Source organism: Acipenser ruthenus, chromosome 3, assembly GCF_902713425.1.
Source record: "Acipenser ruthenus chromosome 3, fAciRut3.2 maternal haplotype, whole genome shotgun sequence".
NCBI classification, from domain to species: Eukaryota; Metazoa; Chordata; class Actinopteri; order Acipenseriformes; family Acipenseridae; genus Acipenser; species Acipenser ruthenus.
In genome coordinates this window covers 93996287-94020851 of record NC_081191.1, presented here as the reverse complement: position 1 = coordinate 94020851, position 24565 = coordinate 93996287, and the positions used below count along the sequence as shown (strand labels likewise).

At 41.2% G+C, this 24565-nt stretch overlaps 1 protein-coding gene across 17 annotated transcripts in view; it reads left to right on the top strand.

Moving 5' to 3' along the window:
• The window catches only part of LOC117394699 (histone-lysine N-methyltransferase 2C-like), a 147718-nt gene that overhangs the window by 93179 nt on the left and 29974 nt on the right, over window positions 1-24565 (top strand). For 10 of the 17 annotated variants that reach the window (XM_059018926.1, XM_059018942.1, XM_059018939.1 and 7 more), the window contains 17 exons: window positions 2008-2220; window positions 3236-3364; window positions 5315-5434; window positions 5902-6032; window positions 8026-8218; window positions 8845-8916; window positions 9171-9275; window positions 9630-9677; window positions 10736-10873; window positions 11230-11262; window positions 12796-12894; window positions 15574-15724; window positions 16165-16379; window positions 17501-17574; window positions 18701-18889; window positions 21035-23662; window positions 24192-24517. In XM_059018926.1, coding sequence (XP_058874909.1) covers window positions 2008-2220; window positions 3236-3364; window positions 5315-5434; window positions 5902-6032; window positions 8026-8218; window positions 8845-8916; window positions 9171-9275; window positions 9630-9677; window positions 10736-10873; window positions 11230-11262; window positions 12796-12894; window positions 15574-15724; window positions 16165-16379; window positions 17501-17574; window positions 18701-18889; window positions 21035-23662; window positions 24192-24517 — 4864 coding nt within the window. The remainder of the gene's footprint in view (window positions 1-2007; window positions 2221-3235; window positions 3365-5314; window positions 5435-5901; window positions 6033-8025; window positions 8219-8844; window positions 8917-9170; window positions 9276-9629; window positions 9678-10735; window positions 10874-11229; window positions 11263-12795; window positions 12895-15573; window positions 15725-16164; window positions 16380-17500; window positions 17575-18700; window positions 18890-21034; window positions 23663-24191; window positions 24518-24565) is intronic. The other 7 variants (XM_059018957.1, XM_059018940.1, XM_059018966.1 and 4 more) reach the window with 3 other exon arrangements.

The window sequence follows — 24565 nt, the reverse complement described above, 5'->3', positions numbered from 1 at the left end:
CAAACCACTGGAACTGAAACTCTTGGAAAATTGGCAAAATTAGCAAATTAGTGATTTCTAATTGAATTGATTACTTTAATAGGCCACACATCAATTAATTTGAAATGGTGAGAGAAAAACGAACACAGCCACAAATGGTAAAATGCAGAAGACTTTATAGAAGTTGTTTACGGTGCCTAAATAAAGCACACAGTGGTCTAACATTTTCACAAACGAGTGCCTATTGTTTCTATATCGCTGACTGACCGAAAATTGAAATTCTCCCCCCAAGATGTTTTCATACAGGTAGGTATGTAAAGGGTATTAAATTACAAATCTTGAAATGTTCTAATAAATGTGCACCCTAATATAGATAGATAGATAGATAGATATAGATTTATATATATAAATAAATATTTTTAAGAAAAATAAAAAACTGAAATATCTTGCTTGCATAAGTATTCAACCCCTGTGCTGTGGAAGCTCCCAGTTTACGCCGATGAAAGAAATTGCCCTAACAAGGACACAATTACCTTACCATTGGCCTCCACCTGTGAACCATTAAAGTTGCTGTCACATTTTCTGGATAAAAACCCCACTGTTGAAGGATCATTGGTCAGGCTGTGAATCTGAAGGAAAATGAAGACCAAAGAGCATTCTACACAAGTTAGAGAAAGTAATACAAATGCATAGATTAGGGAAAGGGTACAAAATAATATCCAAGTGTTTGGATATCCCAGTGAGCACAGTTGGATCAATAATCAGGAAGTGGAAGCTGCATCACACCACCCAGGCACTGCCAAGAAAAGGCCGTCCCTCAAAACTCAGCGCTCAAACAAGGAGACTTGTGAGAGAAGCCACAGAGAAGCCAACAATCACTTTGAAGGAGCTACAGAGTTCAGTGGCTGGGAGTGGAGTAATGGTGCACCAGTCAACCATATCAAGAGCTCTGCATAACACTGGCCTGTATGGGAGGGTGGCAAGAAAGAAGCCGTTACTCAAAAAGTACCATCTGAAAGCACGTCTGGAGTTTGCCAGAAAGCATGAGAGTGACCCAGCTGCGATGTGGGAAAAGGTTTTGTGGTCAGATGAGACCAAGATAGAGCTTTTTGGCCAAAACTCAAAGCGCTATGTGTGGCGCAAACCTAACACTGTCCATGCCTCAAGACACACCATCCCTACAGTGAAGTATGGTGGTGGCAGCATCATGCTGTGGGGATGCTTCTCATCAGCAGGGACTGGGCATCTTGTTAAAATTGAAGGAAGAATGGATGGAGCAAAATACAGGGAAATACTGCAAGAGAACCTGCTTCAGTCTGCAAAAAAACTGAAGCTTGGGAGGAAATTCACCTTTCAGCAGGACAATGATCCCAAGCACAAGGCCAAAGCAACATTGGAGTGGCTCAAGAACAAAAATGGTGAATGGGCCAAAATCACTCCAACACTGTGTGCAAAGCTGGTACATACTTACCCCAAAAGACTTAAAGCTGGTATTGCAGTGAAAGGTGGCTCTACCAAATATTAATGTGTGGGGGTTGAATACTTATGCAAGCAAGATATTTCAGTTTTTTATTTTTCTTAAAAATATTTCCCAACATAAAACCAATGTCACCTTACAATAATTGATTTTGAGTTTCAGTGTTTTAAAATAAAATATCAAACAGAACAAAATTTCAATGTACCATTTGTAATTCAGTAATATGAGAGAATTGGTCAGGAGTCTGAATACTTTTGAAAGGCACTGTATATATAGATAGACAGATAGATAGACAGGTAGATATATATATATATATATATATCTATATATCTATATATATATATATATATATATATATATATATCTATATATATATATATAATATATATCTATATATATATTTATATATATAGATATATATAGATATATTTTATTTATATAATAAATAAATAAATAAATAAATAAAATGTATGTGTGTATGAATGATTTATCATTTTCCAGAGCAATGACAGTACAGATTTGATTTGCTGATGAGATCTGTTCTTTTCTAGACCCACCCAAGACATACACCCAGGATGGTGTCTGTTTGACAGAGGTGGGTTTGTCACAGCTACAGAGTCTGACCGTGGCAGCATCACGACGGAAACGACCCAAACCCAAACTGAAACTGAAGATAATCAACCAAAACAGCGTGGCTGTGTTACAGACGCCACCAGACCCACAGTCTGAGCTCTCCAGAGATGGAGACCTGGACGACAGCCGGGGTAATAACAAGTGTATGCATGTGTCGTTGAACAGGTTCACAAGAATAGCAGCGACCAAGGAGGTTTTTACTGAACCTTATTTCCTTTGGTGCTTTTGTCATCTGGTTTAGTAAAACCGTGAAGCACAGATGAACGCTGGGTAAATTCTGACAGTTTAACTGTAGACAGTTCTCTTGTGGGGGAAGAAAAAATTTGGTGCAAAATAAGACTGACCTGGCCCAGTCTCTAGAGTCACATTTTGCACCTGCTTTTGCTGTTTTTATTATGAGAGCTTTGCAGGCTACACCATAAACAAAGGGCCTAGGGCAGGAATCTTCAACTCTGGTCCTGGAGAGCCCCTATTCTTCAGGTTTTCTAGGTGTCTTTTAACATCATCAACGGCTAAAGATCTGGAACACCTGTTACTGATTAAGCCAATAATTAGTGCAGTGAAGTAACTGAGAGCTTGGTTGAAATGAAAACCAGCAGATCCTGCAGCTTTCCAGGACAGGGGTTGGAGACCCCTGGCCTAGGGTAAGGGAGTCCAATCCCGGTCCTGGAGGGCCATTCCACTCCAGGTTTAACAGGTAAAATTATGTCATTAACTAGTTCAGGGTCTGGATGGAGGTTAAGGGTTGTAACAAAGACCAGGACTGAATAAGGCAACTAGGGATTCTAGAGAATTTTGCACAAGTAGTTTTGATTTGTTTATTTATACAACCCCTGACTTCTCCCATAGCAACGTTTTTTGGTGTCTTGAGGACAGGACTAAGGCAGAGGTGCCAGATTTTAAGGGTTAAATATGACGAGCGAGTGTCATAAACTCCCTTTCAGTTATGCAAGGCTGATTTGTTTGTTTGTTTATTTATTAACTTATAAGGCATAGGAAGGATGCTCTCTGAATGTCTTAATCGTTCTTGGAACTTTCATTTTTTTAATACCACTTTATTAATTTACAGGACTACATGATTTTAGTTTAATAGATACAAAAAAATCATGATTATTTATGGTTTTTTTCGTTTTTTTTCATATGCAGAAGGAGACCTTTTAGACTGTGATGGAAAATCTGACTCCAGTCCGGAACGCGAGGCTGCAGATGACGACTCTAAGGGAGCAGAGGGGGCTGATGGAATCAAGAAGAGAAAGAGGAAACCGTACAGACCTGGTAGGGACTGATTGGAAAAGACGGCTTCACTGGACTGTGAAATAATGCAGTGCTCTCTCAGGATTGTATTGCAGTCTGTGAAATAATGCAGTGTGCTCTCAGGATTGTAATGCGGTCTGTGAAATAGTGCAGTGCGCTCTCAGGATTGTAATGCAGTCTGTGAAATAGTGCAGTGCGCTCTCAGGATTGTAATGCGGTCTGTGAAATAGTGCAGTGCTCTCTCAGGATTGTATTGCAGTCTGTGAAATAATGCAGTGCGCTCTCAGGATTGTAATGCGGTCTGTGAAATAGTGCAGTGCGCTCTCAGGATTGTAATGCGGTCTGTGAAATAGTGCAGTGCTCTCTCAGGATTGTATTGCAGTCTGTGAAATAATGCAGTGCGCTCTCAGGATTGTATTGCAGTCTGTGAAATAATGCAGTGCGCTCTCAGGATTGTAATGCGGTCTGTGAAATAATGCAGTGCGCTCTCAGGATTGTAATGCGGTCTGTGAAATAGTGCAGTGCGCTCTCAGGATTGTAATGCAGTCTGTGAAATAGTGCAGTGCGGTCTCAGGATTGTAATGCGGTCTGTGAAATAGTGCAGTGCGCTCAGGATTGTAATGCAGTCTGTGAAATAGTGCAGTGCGCTCTCAGGATTGTAATGCAGTCTGTGAAATAGTGCAGTGCGCTCTCAGGATTGTAATGCGGTCTGTGAAATAGTGCAGTGCGCTCAGGATTGTAATGCGGTCTGTGAAATAGTGCAGTGCGCTCTCAGGATTGTAATGCGGTCTGTGAAATAGTGCAGTGCGCTCTCAGGATTGTAATGCGGTCTGTGAAATAGTGCAGTGCGCTCTCAGGATTGTAATGCAGTCTGCAAAGCTGTTGCTTTTTAAAGTGCAGTTCAGAAGGTTTGGAAGTTTTAAGAACCCGTGGTTTATGTGGAAATTCATACTTTTTTGTATTCCTTTAATCACCATAATATCATATGTTTCCAACACCATATACAGTCAGTAATCCGTGATACAGAAAGACTAGGCACTTGTGTGAAAATGTGAGAACACTTTTCTGCTTTTAATTAGGCATTTTAAACTTATAAAAAGCCTCGTGCATTTTACCATTGAATGATACTATTTTAAATTGCATGTGTGGCCTATTAAAGTCATCCATTAAATTAGACAATCTCTAATTTGCCTATTTTGACAATTTTCAGAGATTTTCATTTACAGTGGTTTAATTTCATATGCACAACATTCAAAACTACAGAAGCAATGGGGTGTTCTAATACATGTGCACACTGCTGAACTACAGAAGCAATGGGGCGTTCTAATACATGTGCACACTGCTGAACTACAGAAGCAATGGGGTGTTCTAATACATGTGCACACTGCTGAACTACAGAAGCAATGGGGTGTTCTAATACATGTGCACACTGCTGAACTACAGAAGCAATGGGGTGTTGTAAATACATGTGCACACTGCTGAACTACAATCACCAGAATATCATATATTCCCAGCACCATATACATCCCCAAATGTAGGCACAGGTTACTAAAAACAAAACATGTTTGCTTTTTTATTGAATTCCCCACATCACCACCCCAACAGTGTTAATATGGGTTGTAGAAAGAGTGCCATCTTTCACAAGCATCTAGACTTTGATCTGTGATCATTTTCCCTTGCATATTTAATTCACAGGGACCATTTTAACCTCCAAGGAAATTCAAAGAGATGTGTAATATGCACAGGGTGCTCTCTACAGTTTTTACCCACTTGAAGTCGCAAGTGGACAATGTTATCAGCGTTGCACTGGAGATGTATATGCTTTAAGTGTATTTTGAATTGCAAAGCCCCTGGTGTATTTACATATAGGTTCTGCACTATGAGTCAGAGCACTCTGCATACAGCACAGCATAGCAGCTCCTCACAGAATCAATGCATTGCACTTTTGAAAGGCTGACATTTCTTTCCCAGGTATTGGTGGGTTTATGGTACGCCAGAGGAGTCGGACTGGCCAGGGCAAGGCAAAGCGCTCCCTCTGTAGGAAGGATTCCTCGGGTTCTGTGTCTGAATGTCTCCTGGGCAAAGAGGAAAGTAAGTACTGCAGGGTGCTGCTCTTCAGAGATCTGTTGGGGCAGATATGTATTGCATGGCATGGAATAACTTGTCGCAGCCCATGATAGATAGAAACGTATAGCAATGATTAAACAAGCATGTCGGCTTTGTGATCATGCTAGATAAACACATTGGATGTCAATCTGCCACAATAGTTTTGAACTAATTTCCTGCTTTGTTGTTGTGTTTTTTTTTTTGGTTCGTGTTAATTGGATCAGCAACATTTGGTTTCCTTTTCTAGTGTGGCCTCCTGAGAATTAAAGAGGTCATGAACGAGAGTCAAATATATATATTTGTGGTTTCTTTCGTGTCCTGAAATAGAAGTGCATTCAAAATGTAATTAAGCCTATTAGATTTCACGTGCCTGGATTTTATTGTTGTCCTGCTCACATGTGTAATTTGAATGAATGAAATTAGCAGATGTTGAACACTGTGTTCTGTCCTAGGCTGGAATGAGCCTTTACCTGACACACCAGCGGAAGAGACTGCCCCTGGCTCCGAATGCTTAGAGAAAGCAAAGAAGCGCTACAGGAAAAAGAAGAATAAACTTGAAGAGGTGTTTCCAGCATATTTACAGGCAAGTTCCTATTTAAAAAGCAAAATTACTTTTGTTTCTTCTCTGGGTTAGCTTGACTCTTGGGTTTTTCTTTTTTTTCTCTGCATTTAAAGTAATCTGGTTTTAAAACCAACAAAATAAGAACAAACAAAGCATACCGTTAAGTAATTGTCACTAATAAAGAGAATTGCATGTTTGTTGTGCACTTCCATTCCAGTTAGGTCTCAAATGGGCAGTTTTGAAAAGAACACATGATATCTGGTGCTACTTCACTTTCCTTATTCTCAGGGTCATCCTGGGTCATTTCGCATCAACAGTGTCTTCTGGGTCAAAGTTTATCACTGGCTGAAAGCGTGTCAGTCAACAGTGGAAGCAGCTGGATGGGTAATGACAGGAAAGAAGCCAATGAAGTGCACAGCCTGTAAGCAGTGCTGTACTGTACTGTTACAGCAAATTAAGAACATTATTACCAAAGCTTTGAGCAGCTGTTTGGAAATCTGTTTCAAACCTCTGGAGTCAAAATGTACCCTTCGTTAAAACCATTCCAATCCTTTTTCAAAAAAGGGGACCACAGGGGCCTCTGTTTTAATTAATTTAATCTCATTCCTATTTCACATTGGGGAGACATTGTTCTAACAGTTGAAGATGGTGATTTATTAAGCATGCTGCCTGTCACCATGGCTTTCCTTGCACGGCAAGCTCCAAATTAAACTTGAGGCTCTCACTAGAGGAACGACTTTAATCAATTATTGAAATCCCTGCACGTTAGGCTTTTAATGTTTTTACACAGCAGGGAGTCACATTCATAGTTTGAGTTGTTGAATACACAGGATGGAAGCCAACTTACTTGAGCTGGCAGTTCGGTGCAAATGGCAGGATTCCATTTATTGCCATGCTGTGTCTCGTTTCCACTGCCTTTTCCCAAGTATGGCTGAGCTGGCTGGTCTGAGCGAGGTGTAGTTAAAGACGGCTGTCTCTGCTCATTTTATCAGGTACAGCTGAGCTGGATGGTCTGAGCGAGGTGTAGTTAAAGATGGCTGTCTGCGTTCCAGTGTCATTGTGTCAGGTATAGTTGAGCTGGCTGGTCTGAGTGAGGTGTAGTTAAAGACTGCTGTCTGTGCTCATTTTGTCAGGTATAGCTCTGGATGGTCTGAGCGAGGTGTAGTTAAAGATGGCTGTCTGGGTTCCAGTGTCATTGTCAGGTATAGCTGAGCTGGCTAATCTGAGCAAGGTGTAGTTAAAGATGGCTGTCTGTATTCATTTTGTCAGGTATAGCTGAGCTTGCTGGTCTGAGTGAGCTGTGGTTAAAGATGGCTGTGTTCCAGTGTAATTTTGTCAGGTATAGCTGACCCAGGAGGTAGTAGTGTGGCAGTAAAGGTCATATTAGATTGTGGGATAGATTTGAATATTTCTATTTATCACAGAAACCCTGTAAATGCCTTCAGTACATTTGTTTCTCTTTTGGTATTCTGTTTCATTTATAGTGATTTTACGTTTAGGTGTATAGAAATACTCAGAAGTGCTTACTGCAATATTTGACGAATATATACATGCAAGATTATTGTGATCCAACACAAGGCTGTAGCAACATGTTATGTTGCACAAACGGTTTGATGCTGTCTGTAGACAGCTAGTTGTACTTGTTGTTTCTTATTTACCATGGACGTTTGTACAATGGAGGAGAGAACCATCCTTCTGTACAGTTCCATTGCCTGCTGGTAATGTTTTAAAGAACCTCTCTCATTAAACAGCCTCTTTTTTGGTTTCGGGAAGCCAGGTGGTGTAAGGAAGTGAGGCACACCTGTCCTCTGAAATGGGTATTCTGAGGGGTTTCAGTGGCACATTCATTTCTGTTGTGCATTCTTTTATTTTCCAATGCAAGAGAGGTAGACTCAAAGTGAAATCATGAAAGTAGATGTTTCAATGCTTTTAAATAGAACTTTTACATCGCTAAAAATTGGTTCACCAGGCCTAAATCCAGCTGTTCATCTAATGGATGCTCTGTTTTCCACAGGAGGCTTTTTTTGGGAGAAACCTGCTGGACACAAGTAGACAGAGCAGGCTGAGCTTGGACGCCCTGTCTGATGAGGACCTGGCTCGTATTGACGGGAGGATCCCCAGTGTGAATACAAACTTCCTGGATCCATCCTCCGATCCGCTGCTGAGTTCTACCAGTACACCAATTTCAGCCAAACCAGCAGCCCTGTGTATGTGCACACGCTGTAGTAAACTGTACAATCCCCTCGAATCACAGGCCTTATTCCAAGGGGCTCAGCTAAATCTTAGAAGTGTCCCCAAGTTACCACGGTGTGAATTTAAAATAATGACCATTGTTCCGGGTTCCTCCTGCATATCCAAAATGTAAAAATAAAAAAAAAATACTAATATTTTATTGAGATTTTCAATTTGGATGCTCAGTTAACCCCAGTGAATACTGATTTTTGGGATTGAGAGAGTAATTGAGTCTGTATAGCCATGCCGCTGTATATATCATATACACAGGGTGAGTCAGAAAGGATATAGGGAATTCATTTGAATATCTACCACAAACATGATCTAAGAAGTTAAAACTCTTCTAAATTATATTCACTTTAGATCAGGCTTCATACCTCCCTGGTAACTGTTTACTGTTAGTGTTGCTGTTTGAGGCCAAGTGTGCCTATGGTGTGTCCTTTCAGATTCACCCTGTATGTATTGGGTGGGGAGGTGCTTGGGTATTTCAGTGATGGCTTTGTGATTTTTGAGTAGTAAATGGCAAACAGTTTCCATTTTTTTTGACATACAGTAAGCCACCAGATATAGTCTTCATAATGAAGTAGTGTTTATTCATCAGGTAAACAGCCCAGCAGCAGGTCAATCTTTTTCTCCCGTTTCTCATTGAATTGTCCTTCCATTCCAGCCAGAGGTGTGTATCACTGTATTTATTAGTCCGTTAGTGTCGTCCCCACCCCCCCAGTTACTAGCGTCCGATTCAATCACACCATACTGTAGGTTCCAAGAGCACAGTGCTGTTTTAAGCCATGAAACTGCACTGGTGATCAGTCATAAACTGTACAGCACAATTTGCACCCATATAGGTTAGAGTCACACCTCGTCTTCCAAGATATGGCAGGTCAGTTGATGTTTTTAGAAAGTACAATTTCTTTATTTTCTCTACAGCTAACCCTGAGGATCCATTAGCTGCCCTCTCTGAAGTCCTCAACACAGATGATGATATACTGGGGATCCTTTCTGATGAGCTAGTGAAGCCTGGGGAGAATTCAGGTATCTGCAGATGTTAGACAAATGCGTTTTGTTGTTTTGTATTTATTTGTACTGCTTTTGTAACAATAGTCATACTTTTATAACTCAACCTTCAAATGTTTTGAATTTGGCATCTTCAGAATTTCGTTGATATATTTTACTTTGACATACAGTATGTGCACTTTCACGTTACTTAATGTTCTGCTTTGCTATCTAGCGAGAGCACTGCAATATGTCCCTTTACACTCTGTTTTTCAAGCATGCTGCATACTGTTTTTAGCATGCTTTATATACATGCATATATTCCCCTTGTTTTCAGTTTCTTCTTGTTTCTTTGTTTAAATCCATCCCTTTTATCTGGTTTGGGTCCTGTAGGTCTTGATTTATACACTTACCAGGTTGACAACTTGCCCTCTCCGTTTGGTAAGAGAAAGATCATGGCTTACCCATGGCTAGCAGTAGTATTTCTCTGAGCTCTACAGAGTAGCTGTGCTCATGTTTTTTGTGTGTTAGTGTTTGCTGTTGCTTCTCTGTCTTCAGTTGTCACTATTTCTCACATCACCAATGTAGTTGTTTTTAATATAGAATTGTTTTTTGCTTTAATTCAATTTGCACTGTATTGTGCACACGATGAGCTGCAGTATGTAATGCAACCAACACTTTTTTCTTTTTGGAAGTTAATTTTAAAATAAATACAGTACTCCTTCATTTTGTCATAGTTTGATAATTCAACAGTGTTGATTTATTCACACTTAGGCCATAATGCCAGTAAATTGTACTGGGGTCCTTTACTAATTAACTGTTCAATATTTCACAGTGTTTTTTGATGTGCAGGTCAGAATGAGGGAGCACTGTACCTGTTCACTGAATGTTTTTGATTGGCATTAAGAGTTTTTTTTTTATCATGCATTTACCTGAACTAAAAGATTGAACTGCATTCAGATATGGGGCAGAGCTTTCATAAAGCAACTGTTCGCAATTATGTATCCTGATTTTTAGTTCACATTCATGTAAGATAATGATGTGTGTGTATTTTAGTAGTAGTAGGGCTAATAATTATTTTTTTTTTACTTGCCCTACAATTGATGTTTCCAAACATTCCCTGTTCGTATTCTCACTATGGGGCCATTCTACGGGCACATAAAATGCCTCCTGGATTCCAATACTGAAAAACCAATATTACAATGTAATATTGGAGCAACAGAACCACTCAGCATTGTCCCCTACATCAAAAAAAAAAAAACAATTCCAAGGCAAAGAGGAAAGACCAATAGTAAAGTAACAATTGCAGGCACTTGTCCTTTGATTCATGAATAAGAACCTGGATGGTTGGTTGTGAATAGTCACCTGTTTTTATCAAATTGTATTAAATAAACAAGCTGAGGCTCAAACTGGATTCATTATGAGCCCATAAAGGCTTCAGTTAATGCCTGATAATTGATGGTTGGACGCTAATTGCATTGTGGTTTTGGTTTGTTAAGCTGGTCTGGATGTAGGTCCCGTATCAGATGATTCATCCTTGGCCCCACTGGCAAGTACCGGCCGCAGCGCACGGCCACCGCCCGAGGAGCCGCTCGGCAGGGTTCTCAGTCCAGAGCTGGACACAATGGTCACGGATGGTAAGGACCCTTCTTGCCTAACGCATTGCACACCTACCTTCCTTGCTAGCCCGTTCTTCCAGGTGTATTGTGTGCTGGAGATGAAGCTGTATGTAGAGTTTAGGCTGGTACACATGCCTGTACGGTGTGGGTTGATGCCCAGACTAGACACACCTGGAATTAGTTTAACATCTGTAACATTTAACAGGTGAACACAAGTATGCTAAGGAAGTCTATGGGTTGCACTTAATTGGCAGTTAGTGTTAACTGACGCTTCTTAGTTGTGATTTGTATTATGTTTTAGCTTCACCTTTTTTATATTTTGTATTTTATTTAATATTTTCAATAATAATCATCACATTGTTCTCTTATTTCAGGTGCGATTCTAAGCAAACTGTACAAAATTCCAGGTATGTGCCATCGACATGTAGAGTTCTGTGAGGCACTGTGGGATGAATGGCACTGTATACAGTAGTGTGCACATTTATTAGAATACCCCATTGCTTCTGTTTTGATTTGTTCTGAAATCAAACCACTGGATCTGAAAATCTTGGGAAACTGTCAAAGCAGTGATTGTCTAATTTTAATTGATGACTTTAATAGACCACTCATGCAATTCATTTAAAACAGTAAGAGAAAAGAAACGCAGAGCCACAAAATGTAAAATTAGGGCTGCTCCGATTTAATAGATTCATCGGACCGATTAATCAACTAAAGAGTTGATCGCATATTTTTTTTTTTTAAATGTAATCGTGCGGTTCTATTTTTGTATGTAAAATAATCAACCAATAGAACCTGCATTTTATCCGTGGCAGTCCAATCATAAGTGAGCGGAGGCGGGACATAAACAGTTGAGAGTCAAAGATCTGCCCCTTGTTATACAGCTGTCCAATTATGAGTGAGCAGAGGCAGGACATAATTGAGTTTAACTAATGGGAAAGTCAAAGATCTGCCCTGGTTTTACAGCTGTCCAATCATTAGTGAGCAGAGGCGTGACATAAATGTGTTTGGGTAGGGTGTAAGCATAGCTAAATTTTGCGCGATAATGCTTATTATAGAGATCGTTATTGAGAATGATAATGAACTTCAAAGTAATATTTCAAATTGCTTTTTACAAATTAAAAACAAGTCATAAGACAACAGAGACATTGTAGTCAATTTGGTTACGAATCAATTTTCAAGAACTTTCTCAGAAAATATTGAGGTGTACACCAGAAATACCTGAACTGATGAAGACACCAATTCTTCAAATAGAGGTAATTATGTGGAATTGCTTTCTCTGATTTCTGACTATGACAGCATGTTAAGCAGTCACTTGTCAGTAGCCACAGTATTCTCGGGTACCTGTAACAAGATTCCGAACGGTTTAATCTCTTCGGTGCCTTAGGTTTTACTAGAGTCAGAAGTACAAGGAAGTCAAGTACGTAGCTATGGAAACAACTGATGTTCTGTGAAAATGTGTTCCATTTACTAAAATAAAAATAATAGACATGCTTTTATTATAGACATGATTCTATTGATTTTTTTAGCCGCTGTAGTATCATTACCTTTATTAAAAATGTGCACAGATTAATATACAGATTTAATCAACTAATGCATATAAATTAACTGATCAAAAATTAATAGATTGACAGCCCTAGGTAAAATGCGTAACACTTTATAGTTTATATTGTTTAAGATGCCTAATTAAAGCATAAAGGGGTCTAACATTTGCACACATGAGTGCTTATTGTTTCTATATTGCAGATTACTGACCTGAAAATTGCAATCTGACACCCAAAGGATAAAGGATATAAGTGACACACCTCGAGGTGTTGTAATACATTTGCACACTCTGTGAATGAATGAATGGAATGGAATCCCAGTCCCCATGTTGCTATTGATTTGGATGTGGTTTGTAGTTCCTGTACAGAGTAATCCCCCTGTTCACTTATTCACTGCAGAGCTTGAAGGGAAGGATGTGGAGGAGCTGTTCACCGCAGTCCTGAGCCCGAGTGCTAACCAGACTCCCCAGCACTCACACATACCACTGCAAAACCAGGGTGCGTTTCATTCAAACACACTGGCATTACTGGAGCAGGCAATTGTGGTTCATTTATCCAGGATGAAGTGTGTTTAGAAAAATAAATACAAATAAATTTTATTTATATATATATATATATATATACATATATATATATATATATATATATATATACATATATATATATATATATATATATATATATATATATATATATATATATATATATATATATATACATATACATACAGTACTGTGCAAAAGTTTTAGGCAGTTGTGAAAAAATGCTGTAAAGTAAGAATGCTTTCAAAAATAGACATGTTAATAGATTATATTTATCAATTAACTAAATGCAAAGTGAGTGAACAGAAGAAAAATCTAAATCAAATCCATATTTGGTGTGACCACCCTTTGCCTTCAAAACAGCATCAACTCTTCTAGGTACACTTGCACAAAGTCAGGGATTTTGTAGGCATATAGTCAGGTGTATGATTAAACAATTATACCAAACAGGTGCTAATGATCACCAATTCAATATGTAGGTTGAAACACAATCATTAACTGAAACAGAAACAGCTGTGTAGGAGGAATAAAACTGGGTGAGGAACAGCCAAACTCAGCTAACAAGGTGAGGTTGCTGAAGACAGTTTACTGTCAAAAGTCATACACCATGGCAAGACTGAGCGCAGCAACAAGACACAAGGTAGATATACTGCATCAGCAAGGTCTCTCCCAGGCAGAAATTTCAAGGCAGACAGGGGTTTCCAGATGTGCTGTCCAAGCTCCTTTGAAGAAGCACAAAGAAACGGGCAACGTTGAGGACCGTAGACGCAGTGGTCGGCCAAAGAAACTTACTGCAGCAGATGAAAGACACATCATGCTTAGTTCCCTTCGCAATCGGAAGATGTCCAGCAGTGCCATCAGCTCAGAATTGGCAGAAAACAGTGGGACCCTGGTACACCCATCTACTGTCTGGAGAAGTCTGGTCAGAAGTGGCCTTCATGGAAGACTTGCGGCCAAAAAGCCATACCTCCGACGTGGAAACAAGGCCAAGCGACTCAACTATGCACGAAAACACAGGAACTGGGATGCAGAAAAATGGCAGCAGGTGCTCTGGACTGATGAGTCAAAATTTGAAATATTTGGCTGTAGCAGAAGGCAGTTTGTTCGCACGAAGGGCTGGAGAGCGGTACACGAATGAGTGTCTGCAGGCAACAGTGAAGCATGGTGGGGGTTCCTTGCAAGTTTGGGGCTGCATTTCTGCAAATGGAGTTGGGGATTTGGTCAGAATGAATGGTCTCCTCAATGCTGAGAAGTACAGGCAGATACTTATCCATCATGCAATACCATCAGGGAGGCATCTGATTGGCCCCAAATTTATTCTGCAGCATGACAACGACCCCAAACATACAGCGAAAGTCATTAAGAACTATCTTCAGCGTAAAGAAGAACAAGGAGTCCTGGAAGTGATGGTATGGCCCCCACAGAGCCCTGATCTCAACAACATCGAGTCTGTCTGGGATTACATGAAGAGAGAGAAGCAACTGAGGCTGCCTAAATCCACAGAAGAACTGTGGTTAGTTCTCCAAGATGTTTGGGCCAACCTACCTGCCGAGTTCCTTCAAAAACTGTGTGCAAGTGTACCTAGAAGAATTGATGCTGTTTTGAAGGCAAAGGGTGGTCACACCAAATATTGATTTGATTTAGATTTTTCTTCTGTTCACTCACTTTGCATTTTGTTAATTGATAAATATAAACTATTAACATGTCTATTTTTGAAAGCATTCTTACTTTACAGCATTTTTTCACACCTGCCTAAAACTTTTGCACAGTACTGTGTGTGTATGTGTGTGTGTGTGTATATATATATATATATATATATGTATATATATATATATATATATATATATATATATATATATATATATATATATATATATATATATATATATATATATATATATATATATATATATACATATGTATATGTATATATAAATAAAAATAAATAAGATCCCTGTGTCTTTTTAGAAAAAAATGCAATAAAGAAACTATTTAATATTAATACTTTGTGCACCATAAATCTTTGCACATGCAAGAAATTGTGTGTGTGTGTCTATATATATATATAGATAGATAGATAGATAGATATATTTATAGATATATATATATATAGAGAGAGAGAGAGAGAGATGTGTATATTGATGTGTATGTATGTGGATATAGATCAGGGGTGGGCAATTCCGGTCCTGGAGGGCCAGTGTCCCTCCTGGCTTTTGTTCCAACTGTTCTCTAAATCACTTAATTAGACCAATAATTGGTAATAATTGGTCCAATTAAGTAATTTAGTGCAAAGTTGGAACAAAAGCCAGGAGGGACACTGGCCCTCCAGGACCGGAATTGCCCACCCCTGATATAGATAGATAGATAGATACACACACAATACTGATCTAAAAGGAAACTGTACAAACATAAAAAGACATAACTTGCAGTGCTACCTTTTAAACGCAACATATTTTCTGATTCTGTTTCTTTGAAGTACTCGATTGAGTAAAGACATCAGACCATATCTCTGCTGTGCTGTTGACAAAAGGAACCAGAATACAAAGAGCCCTTTTTGGCTGCACTAAACTAAAATAACAGCAGATTCTGCCGAGATGAATGAAACCTTTTTTTACATTCATTCTTTTTCTTGTAGGAGACGGTCTGTTCCCAAGAATGCCTATAATGAACGGCCTTATGGGGCCAAACCCCCATTTTCCATCTCCACAAATTCCCCCTGGAGCAGGGCCCTGCATACCCAGCACTTTCTCTCCCATCCATCGGCCTCCTTTCTCAGACTCCTGCAGGTGGGCATGCGGGCCGGCGCCCACTTATTTTACAGCTAAATTAGCACTCTACCAGAGATGGGGACGGCACACCCATTCCTACTGATGTGAGATGCTGTCAGTTATGTCAGTTGAACAGAGCATTGCCCAAATGTCATTTTCATTCTATCCAGATCCGTACGCTGATGAAACATTGAGTCGAGTTTAGCTGTTACTGTCACCCCTGTGTCAGCCGTTAACAGTACTCCCCAACTACAAGTAAAAAGCATGTTACCATCGCACATCGAGTGTTATGGCACATGTTTAGCCAAAACAGTGCTAGGTAGAGGAGACCCAGGTATTCCTAGTGTCTTTCCTCCCAAGACATTTTAACAGTATAGTGTGTAAATCAGTTCTCAACTCCCAGTGAAACTGCATGCCCCAGAACCTCGCTCACAAAGTAACCTCATTCTGGTTTTCAGGGACAAAAAGCCTCAATTTAATGAACTGGTGAGCGAAGCAGCTGGCTCTTGGGCAGCCCCAGCTGCTGTGCTGGAGGCGGAGGCAGACACCATGTCCAACGCCCAGAGGAGCACTCTCAAGTGGGAGAAGGAGGAGACCCTGGGTGAGATGGCAACAGTGGCCCCTGTGCTGTACACCAACATGAACTTCCCCAGTCTCAAGGAGGAGTTTCCTGGTAAGTCGACGCAGCTTCTATGTTGAGGTCCCACTTTTTTTTATAAGCTTTGATGTTTCAGATCTTGTGTTTTTAAATATCAGTACATTCAATGTAAATGAATGGCTTTTTAGAGTTGTTGTTTTTTTCCTCGGTGAGTGAGTCTATTTCTACCTGTTTTCTGTCTATTTATTAAGACCAGCGCACCTGTACCGTAGGTTGGTTGGGTTCATTCATGTAAGACACATTACATTTTGGATTGCTTTTATAATATACTGTTAAAATCACTGCATCTCTTTGAAAGAGCAGCTTGGTGTGGTATGGAGTATCAGTTATATTCCTGTTTAGTATAATTTTATATCATTTTATCTTTCACGTCATCACATCATTTCCTGGTGACTCAAACGCAACACTGGTGGATGTAAAACTGAGGGAACACAAAGCCACTTTGTAGCTTGCAACTTGGTTTCAGGAGACTAGGTTTCAGGCCACTGCACGGCACATCAGAGGAGTTTGATAAAGCAAAGTTGCCTCAAACTAGGTATTCTGGAACCAGGTTTCAAGCCACTGTTACTGAAAAAGCGGCTTCATGTTCCTTCAGCTCAAATACCCCATTTGTTCTATCTGATATTTCTTACTTGTATATTTCTTGCATGCAAGAAATATGTGCATCAGGATCATGCAACCAGTTCCATCTGTTACACCAGCATGTAACCCCTGCAACACTTTGGTGTGCCAGATACACTTGGATGTCAGATAAGATATGGAGATAGTCTAAGTCTCCAGGGACACTAAACTTTGAGTTTTAAAAGCCACCAGGATTGGGTGACCAGAACATACCATGATTCAAAGTAACTATGAAGAACAATGTAAGATTCCTCTGATATCACTCCCATAACAAGTTGCCTTGAAGTGTAATCCCAAGGAGTTCAGTGATATGTTAAGGTTTTAATGAACCTCATTTATAGATTTGTACTAGGGCTGCCTGTAACTAACACATTTCCTTTTAGATGATGTGTGTGGTGGTGGGTGGGTGGGGGGGGGGGGGGGGTTGTGGAAGATACAGATTGTGTGAGAAACAGTTTACGACAATATGTAAATTTCTGAAGTGGAGGCTGAAGTTCATTTTCGTTCTAACTCAGAGTGGTCCACAAGGGTTAAGCAAATTGCAAAACTATGGAGAAAAGCCAGTTCCCAAGAAAGAGCACCATATGTGGTAAGTACCTGTTTAAAAATTAATCAAGTAAATGAAATACAAGCAAAAAATAAAGATGAGCTGTACAGGAAAAAACGGATGGGAAGGACAGCATTGCATTGTATCAAGTGTGCCTTATACATTGTGTATTAGGTTTTATTGCAACGTGTGAACCAGTAATTAGGACCCAGAGGAAGTCAGTGGTGACTGGCTGCTGTTCTCTCTTCTTCCTTCTTCTATGTGTATACTGCACATGCTTCATACACTTGGCATAGCTTCATTTCTTCTTCTTCTTCTTCTTCTTCTTCTTCTTCTTCTTCTTCTTCTTCTTCTTCTTCTTCTTCTTCTTCTTCTTCTTCTTCTTCTTCTTCTTCTTCTTCTTCTTCTTCTTCTTCTTCTTCTTCTTCTTCTTCTTCTTCTTCTTCTTCTTCTTCTTCTTCTTCTTCTTCTTCTTCTTCTTCTTCTTCTTCTTCTTCTTCTTCTTCTTCTTCTTCTTCTTTCTTCTTCTTCTTCTTCTTCTTCTTCTTCTTCTTCTTCTTCTTCTTCTTCTTCTTCTTCTTCTTCTTCTTCTTCTTCTTCTTCTTCTTCTTCTTCTTCTTCTTCTTCTTCTTCTTCTTCTTCTTCTTCTTCTTCTTCTTCTTCTTCTTCTTCTTCTTCTTCTTCTTCTTCTTCTTCTTCTTCTTCTTCTTCTTCTTCTTCTTCTTCTTCTTCTTCTTCTTCTTCTTCTTCTTCTTCTTCTTCTTCTTCTTCTTCTTCTTCTTCTTCTTCTTCTTCTTCTTCTTCTTCTGGGGTAGAAGGATTACAGCTCACAGTGAATACTAGAAGGATTACAGCTCACAGTGAATACTAGGATTACAGCTCACAGTGAATACTAGAAGGATTACAGCTCACAGTGAATACTAGGATTACAGCTCACAGTGAATACTAGAAGGAATACAGCTCACAGTGAATACTAGGATTACAGCTCACAGTGAATACTAGAAGGATTACAGTTCACAGTGGCATTCATCAAGGGAGAGTAGGGTCAGGAGATACATGGAGGCCTTCATATCCGGCTTCTTATTAGCCGGTCTGCTTTGTTGGATATCCTAATTGCACCAAATAGAATCTCACACCAAATAAATTATCTACTTTTTCTTTTGTACAGCAAAAAGCCAGAGATAATCGGGCTGCACTGCGCATAAATAAGGTCCAAATGTCCAATGATACCATTAAAAGACAGCAGCACCATCAAGAAATTATTGATCCCAACATCCCTATAGAGTCAGATCTCCTGTTTAAAGATCCGCTGAAGCCTAAGGAATCGGAACATGAGCAGGAATGGAAATTCAGACAGGTAAGGAGCATATCGATGCTTGCGTTAGATCTGCTCTTACAATAGCTTTAGAGTGAAAGCAGTCTTCAATTTTCATAGTCGGTGAGGGTCCTATCATCTCAGTATAGGAAGGCAGTGTAAGGAAGTGAATTTGTATATGTCTGTAAATGAGTGCGCACTATACCAATTGCTCTGTTAGCAAGTTTCCATTAATTGATTCAAATATTCAAAAATTACACGCGTATAGCTTAAACATTACAGTTAGACACAACAGTGTAGCACCGAGTTATAAACAACAGTCAGATGGTGATCAGTTACATCATTTTCTGGGAGGTAGCTCAGGTACTGCAGTGGTCTGTCATCAGGAGAGGATTCGGGTAGCTTTTCTCACTCGCACTGTCAATTTATTTTATTTTTGTTCTCGTTTTTTTATTATTTTTCTATTTATATTCCCAGTACCAAAGGAATTGCATTTATATAAGAGAGACAATATTCTATGCCTCTGGGCACTAGGAATCTTTGTATTAAAAAATGCACAGGGATTCAACCAACGAGAAAATAAACACTAAGAATTCAAAATATATACGCACAGAGCACACACTTTAGATTCCCAGTGAAAGTACAATATGACTGAGCTATGGAAACGTAAAGCCCAAATATCCTGCGTTGTTGGTGCTTAACATAAACTAACATGTATCAGGGTCTACTGGGGGCTCTGAAGGGTAAAAAACAAAATCCTTCTGTGTCTTCATCTACAAAGAGTAAATCTGTTAGTAACAGACATCACCCACCACAGAGCTATCGGGAACGTGAACAAGCACATCACCCCCCTATACATTCATTGTGCGTATGCAATGAAACTAATCTGATGGCTGCAAATAAGTGCACATAATACCAATTGCTATGTTAGTAAGTTTCCATTTATTGATTCCAACACACATATAGCTCAAACATTATCGTTAGGCACAACAATTTAGCACTGAGTTATAAACACAAATCAGATAATGATCAATTACCTCCCTATGTTCTGGGAGAAAACTCAGGTATGGCAATGGTCTGTCAAGTAGCTTTTCTCACTAGCTTGAATGAGTGCCTGTCTTGTATATCTTGCCTAACTGTGTGTGTGTGAAGCTGAACTTTGTGAACTCTGCTTACATTCTGTTTTCCTAACAATATCTAAACACTACCAATTTCATGGTGTGAGTTACAATGTTGTTCCAGACTCAGAACACACATCTCTTCTACACAAGGTCAAATGTACCCCACTTTATCAATTCCTTGTTCCTCTGTGTCCTGAGTTGGCTGAGATTTGAAAACATCCTCTCACCTTGCAGTTGAGCTTGAGCACAGTGTTCTCAAGTGTGCCCACAATATTTGTTCACCTTCGTTGACCCGTACAGCAGCAAGCAGACATGCAAGCGTGGAAGAGACTGATACCATGCCTGTTTTAGAATGGCTTTTCTGTACAAAGCAGATACAGCCTCCAAAGATGTGACTTCACTTTTGGACCAACTTCTTGATGAAAGCTGCCCACTGATTTTTCTTTTGTGAGATATTGCTAGTTGAGCTACATATTTAAATGTCATAGACATTTTTTTCTAGTTATGTATTATATTCCTTGGCTGTTTTATGTAAAACTGCCTAGACTACCTCATGGACTCATTGTAAGCGTTCTGCACGTGTTTGTATTTTGTTAATGTGGCAGGGAAAGATTCAGAGTAATTAAAACGTCAAATAAATAACTTTTTTTTTTTTTTGGTGGGGTGGTGGCTTGCCAACAAAAGCAGCAGGATGTGGAAAATTATTCTGATATGATCTTCAGCAAGTGGAGTTTGGCTGCCAAACGCTAATAAAATAAATGTACAGGGTGTAAGAAAATAACTGGCATTTCTGTTTAATTTCTGTCCCATTTCAGGACTGCTCAAGTGTAGTTAACACTTTGCTTTTTGAAAAAAAATTATTGTACCAGGTTGAGGCTTCCATTTTAAAAAGAAAACAAAGCAGAAGTTGGTCAGAAGCTATCTTTGCCAGTGGTGGCTGCTTATCTTATTGTTACTGTTGCCTGGCCAGGTTCAAAGTCTGCAGTTAGACCAAATAATATGAATGAATTGGCTAGTATATAAGCATTTGTTTGTTTTATGTATTTTTGTTTTTACCCCTTAACAGCAGCTGAGGCAAAAAAATAAGCAGCAAGCCAAGATCGAAGCAACGCAGAAACTGGAGCAAGTTAAAAGTGAGCAGCAACAGCAACTGCAGCAGCAGCAGTCCAGTGGTCAATCGGGCAGCGATTCTCCCAACAGTGGGAATCAGAGTCCACTGACACCCCAACCAAGCAATGGGAACATGTCCCCAGCACAAGAGACAATGCCTAAAGATGGATTTGCGATACCGCAGCCTCCTGGCACTCCTACAGCATCGTCCCCTAATGATGTCTTTCTTAGACCCCAAGCCCCACCTCCTACACCTACACGGATGCCAGTGCAAGACCCCTTTTCCCAGGCTCAGCCAGCACAACCACAGTCCCCACAGATGTTTTCTCCTGGGTCCTCGAACTCAAGGCCATCATCCCCATGGGATCCATACGCCAAAATGGTTGGAACACCTAGGCCACCTGCAATGGGGCCAAATCCCCCTAGGAGGAAGTCCATCGACCCCTGCACTCCTCCATCAGCCGGAACCAGACTGGGAGCTGAGCCGCAGGAAAGGAACAGGCCTTCTCCTGCCCACGAGTCATTTGGATCTCCGTCATCTATCAATAACGATCCCTACACAAAGCCTCCAGACACCCCCAGGCCAGTCCTATCTGCAGATCTATTTGCAAAGCCCATGGGGCCACCAAGGACAGTTGGTAGTGCAGAGCAATCTGGGAAACTTCCACTTGGATCCACAGCCGGTGGTGATACATTTGCTAGGCCAGGTCTTCGAGCTGAAGTTTACCAAAGGATGCAGATGTCCCATAGCAGAATGATCCTGTCAGATCCTTACACCAGGCCGCTGCTGACTCCCATTCCCGGAAGTAACGAGTCTGGTTCAGTCTCCTTATTTAAAGCCCCAATGCCTCCCTCGCAGTCACTGCAAGACCACTACCCTGCTATGTCTTCAACTCTCCGGCGCATGTCAGCGGATCCATACCAACGTCCTGTGCTTACACCAAGACCAGCAGATGGATTTTCCCAAAACCAGATGAATGACCCCTTTGCACAACCCCCACTAACTCCTCATCCCGTGATGAACGACACCTTTTCACACCCTCCCAGGATGAGCCGCCAGTCCCAGAGGGACCCCTTTTCACAGCCTGGACCTATAGCAAGACCACCATCTCAGGATCTATACGCTCAGGCACCTTTAACTCCTGGGCCTGCTTCTTTGCAGTCTGCAGATCCCTATTCCCAACCTCCTTCTACCCCCAGACCTGGGATGGGAGAGAGGTTTGCACAGTCTCCAGTCCATCAGAGGAATTCTGATCTGTATGCACAGCCACCAGGCACCCAGAGACCAGTAATGAACGACCCCTATTCCCAGCCACCGGGAACCCCGAGACCAGTAATGAACGACCCCTATTCCCAGCCACCGGGAACCCCGAGACCAGTAATGAACGACCCCTATTCTCAGCCACCGGGAACCCCGAGACCAGTAATGAACGACCCCTATTCCCAGCCACCGGGAACCCCGAGACCAGTAATGAACGACCCCTATTCCCAGCCACCGGGAACCCCGAGACCAGTAATGAACGACCCCTATTCCCAGCCACCGGGAACCCCGAGACCAGTAATGAACGACCCCTATTCTCAGCCACCGGGAACCCCGAGACCAGTAATGAACGACCCCTATTCTCAGCCACCGGGAACCCCGAGACCAGTAATGAACGACCCCTATTCTCAGCCACCGGGAACCCCGAGACCAGTAATGAACGACCCCTATTCCCAGCCACCGGGAACCCCGAGACCAGTAATGAACGACCCCTATTCCCAGCCACCGGGAACCCCGAGACCAGTAATGAACGACCCCTATGCCCAGCCACCGGGAACCCCGAGACCAGTAATGAACGACCCCTATGCCCAGCCACCGGGAACCCCGAGACCAGTAATGAACGACCCCTATTCCCAGCCACCGGGAACCCCGAGACCAGTAATGAACGACCCCTATTCCCAGCCACCGGGAACCCCGAGACCAGTAATGAATGACCCCTATTCCCAGCCACCGGGAACCCCGAGACCAGTAATGAATGACCCCTATTCCCAGCCACCCGGAACCCCGAGACCAGTAATGAACGACCCCTATTCCCAGCCACCGGGAACCCCGAGACCAGTAATGAACGACCACTATTCCCGGCCACCAGGCACACCAAGGCCCGGGGCCTCAGAAACCTTTAACAGACCAGTGGTCACAAGGCCTGGGTTGATGCCAAATCAAGATCCTTTCTCGCCAGCACCCCAGAACAGAGCTGCAGGCATGCAGGAGACATTTGTGCGCCCATCAGACCCATGCTCTCAAACTTCAAAATTGTCTGGAATGACCGAAGAACCCTTCGCTCAGCCTAATCAACTGAACCAAACATCTATTCATGATTTGTATGAGCAGCCTCCAGTGACCCCACGGTCGCAGTCTGCTGGTGTGTTTGATGATGGACATCTGGCTCGCGATATTACAGAGCAGCACGGAACAGGAAAGGAGGGGAACTTTGGAGTTTCTTCAACCCTAAATATGCCAGGTTCAGTGGCAGCAGGAGTGACCAGTGAAGCACAGAACAATATACATGTATCACAAGGAGACACCGAAGAGAAGCTGAGACAGGTGAGAGTTCTGTAAAGTGAGGCACATAACCAGATTGGGTCATGTAGAGCTTTTTATTATTATTTAATTTGTTTTGATAAACAAGCACTACTGTGGTGATGTATTGGGTGAAAATGGTTTTTGAACATGATTGCAGTGGTTTAAAATTATCTACCTAGATTGATGCCATCTGATGCCTTGCTATTTATTGGAACTCTGCTTGTTCCCTTGTTTAATGCTGCGTGGGCTTTGTTTTTGATCTTAGTGTTTTGTTGGCTCTATTGAGATTACTAAATCTTAGTTCATGGTCTCTAGAACAAACCACTAATTTCACAGCTCCTGTTTTTTTTTTTAAATTTTTATTTCACAGTCACTAATACTGTCTGATATCACAGTATTTGTGAGTGTGGTCCTGCCATTAGTATAAAATAACTTGGAAATGTAATGTATAGATGTTTTCTTTTGTACCCCAGTATTTGTTCATAGTGGGGTAAAATACAAAGAATAATGCACACTGATTCACATTTCAGCAATGTTCTTACTGTTTCAGCGGCTCAGGTTACGGGAAATAATTCTGAGACAGCAGCAGCAAAAGATTGCTGTCCGTCAAGAGAAAGGCCTGCAGGACCCTGCACTGTCTGCAGCACCAGGAACTCCTCGACACTGGTCACAGGAAGACCCAAACCGTCCCAACGAGCTGTTCAACAGACCCCCTCCTCCTTACCCTGGGACACTGAGGGGGCCGCTGATTCCACCAGGAGCCCAGAGGTTTCCAGGACCTTTCTCCAATGATCCCCGAGGATCCTTTCCCAGGGATAGAGTGTTTAATAGACCCCCGTGTACAGGAGATGTTACCGGAATGGGCATGAGACCAAGGTATGATAGTGTGGATAAAATGACATTTTGAGAAGAAAAACATGACGG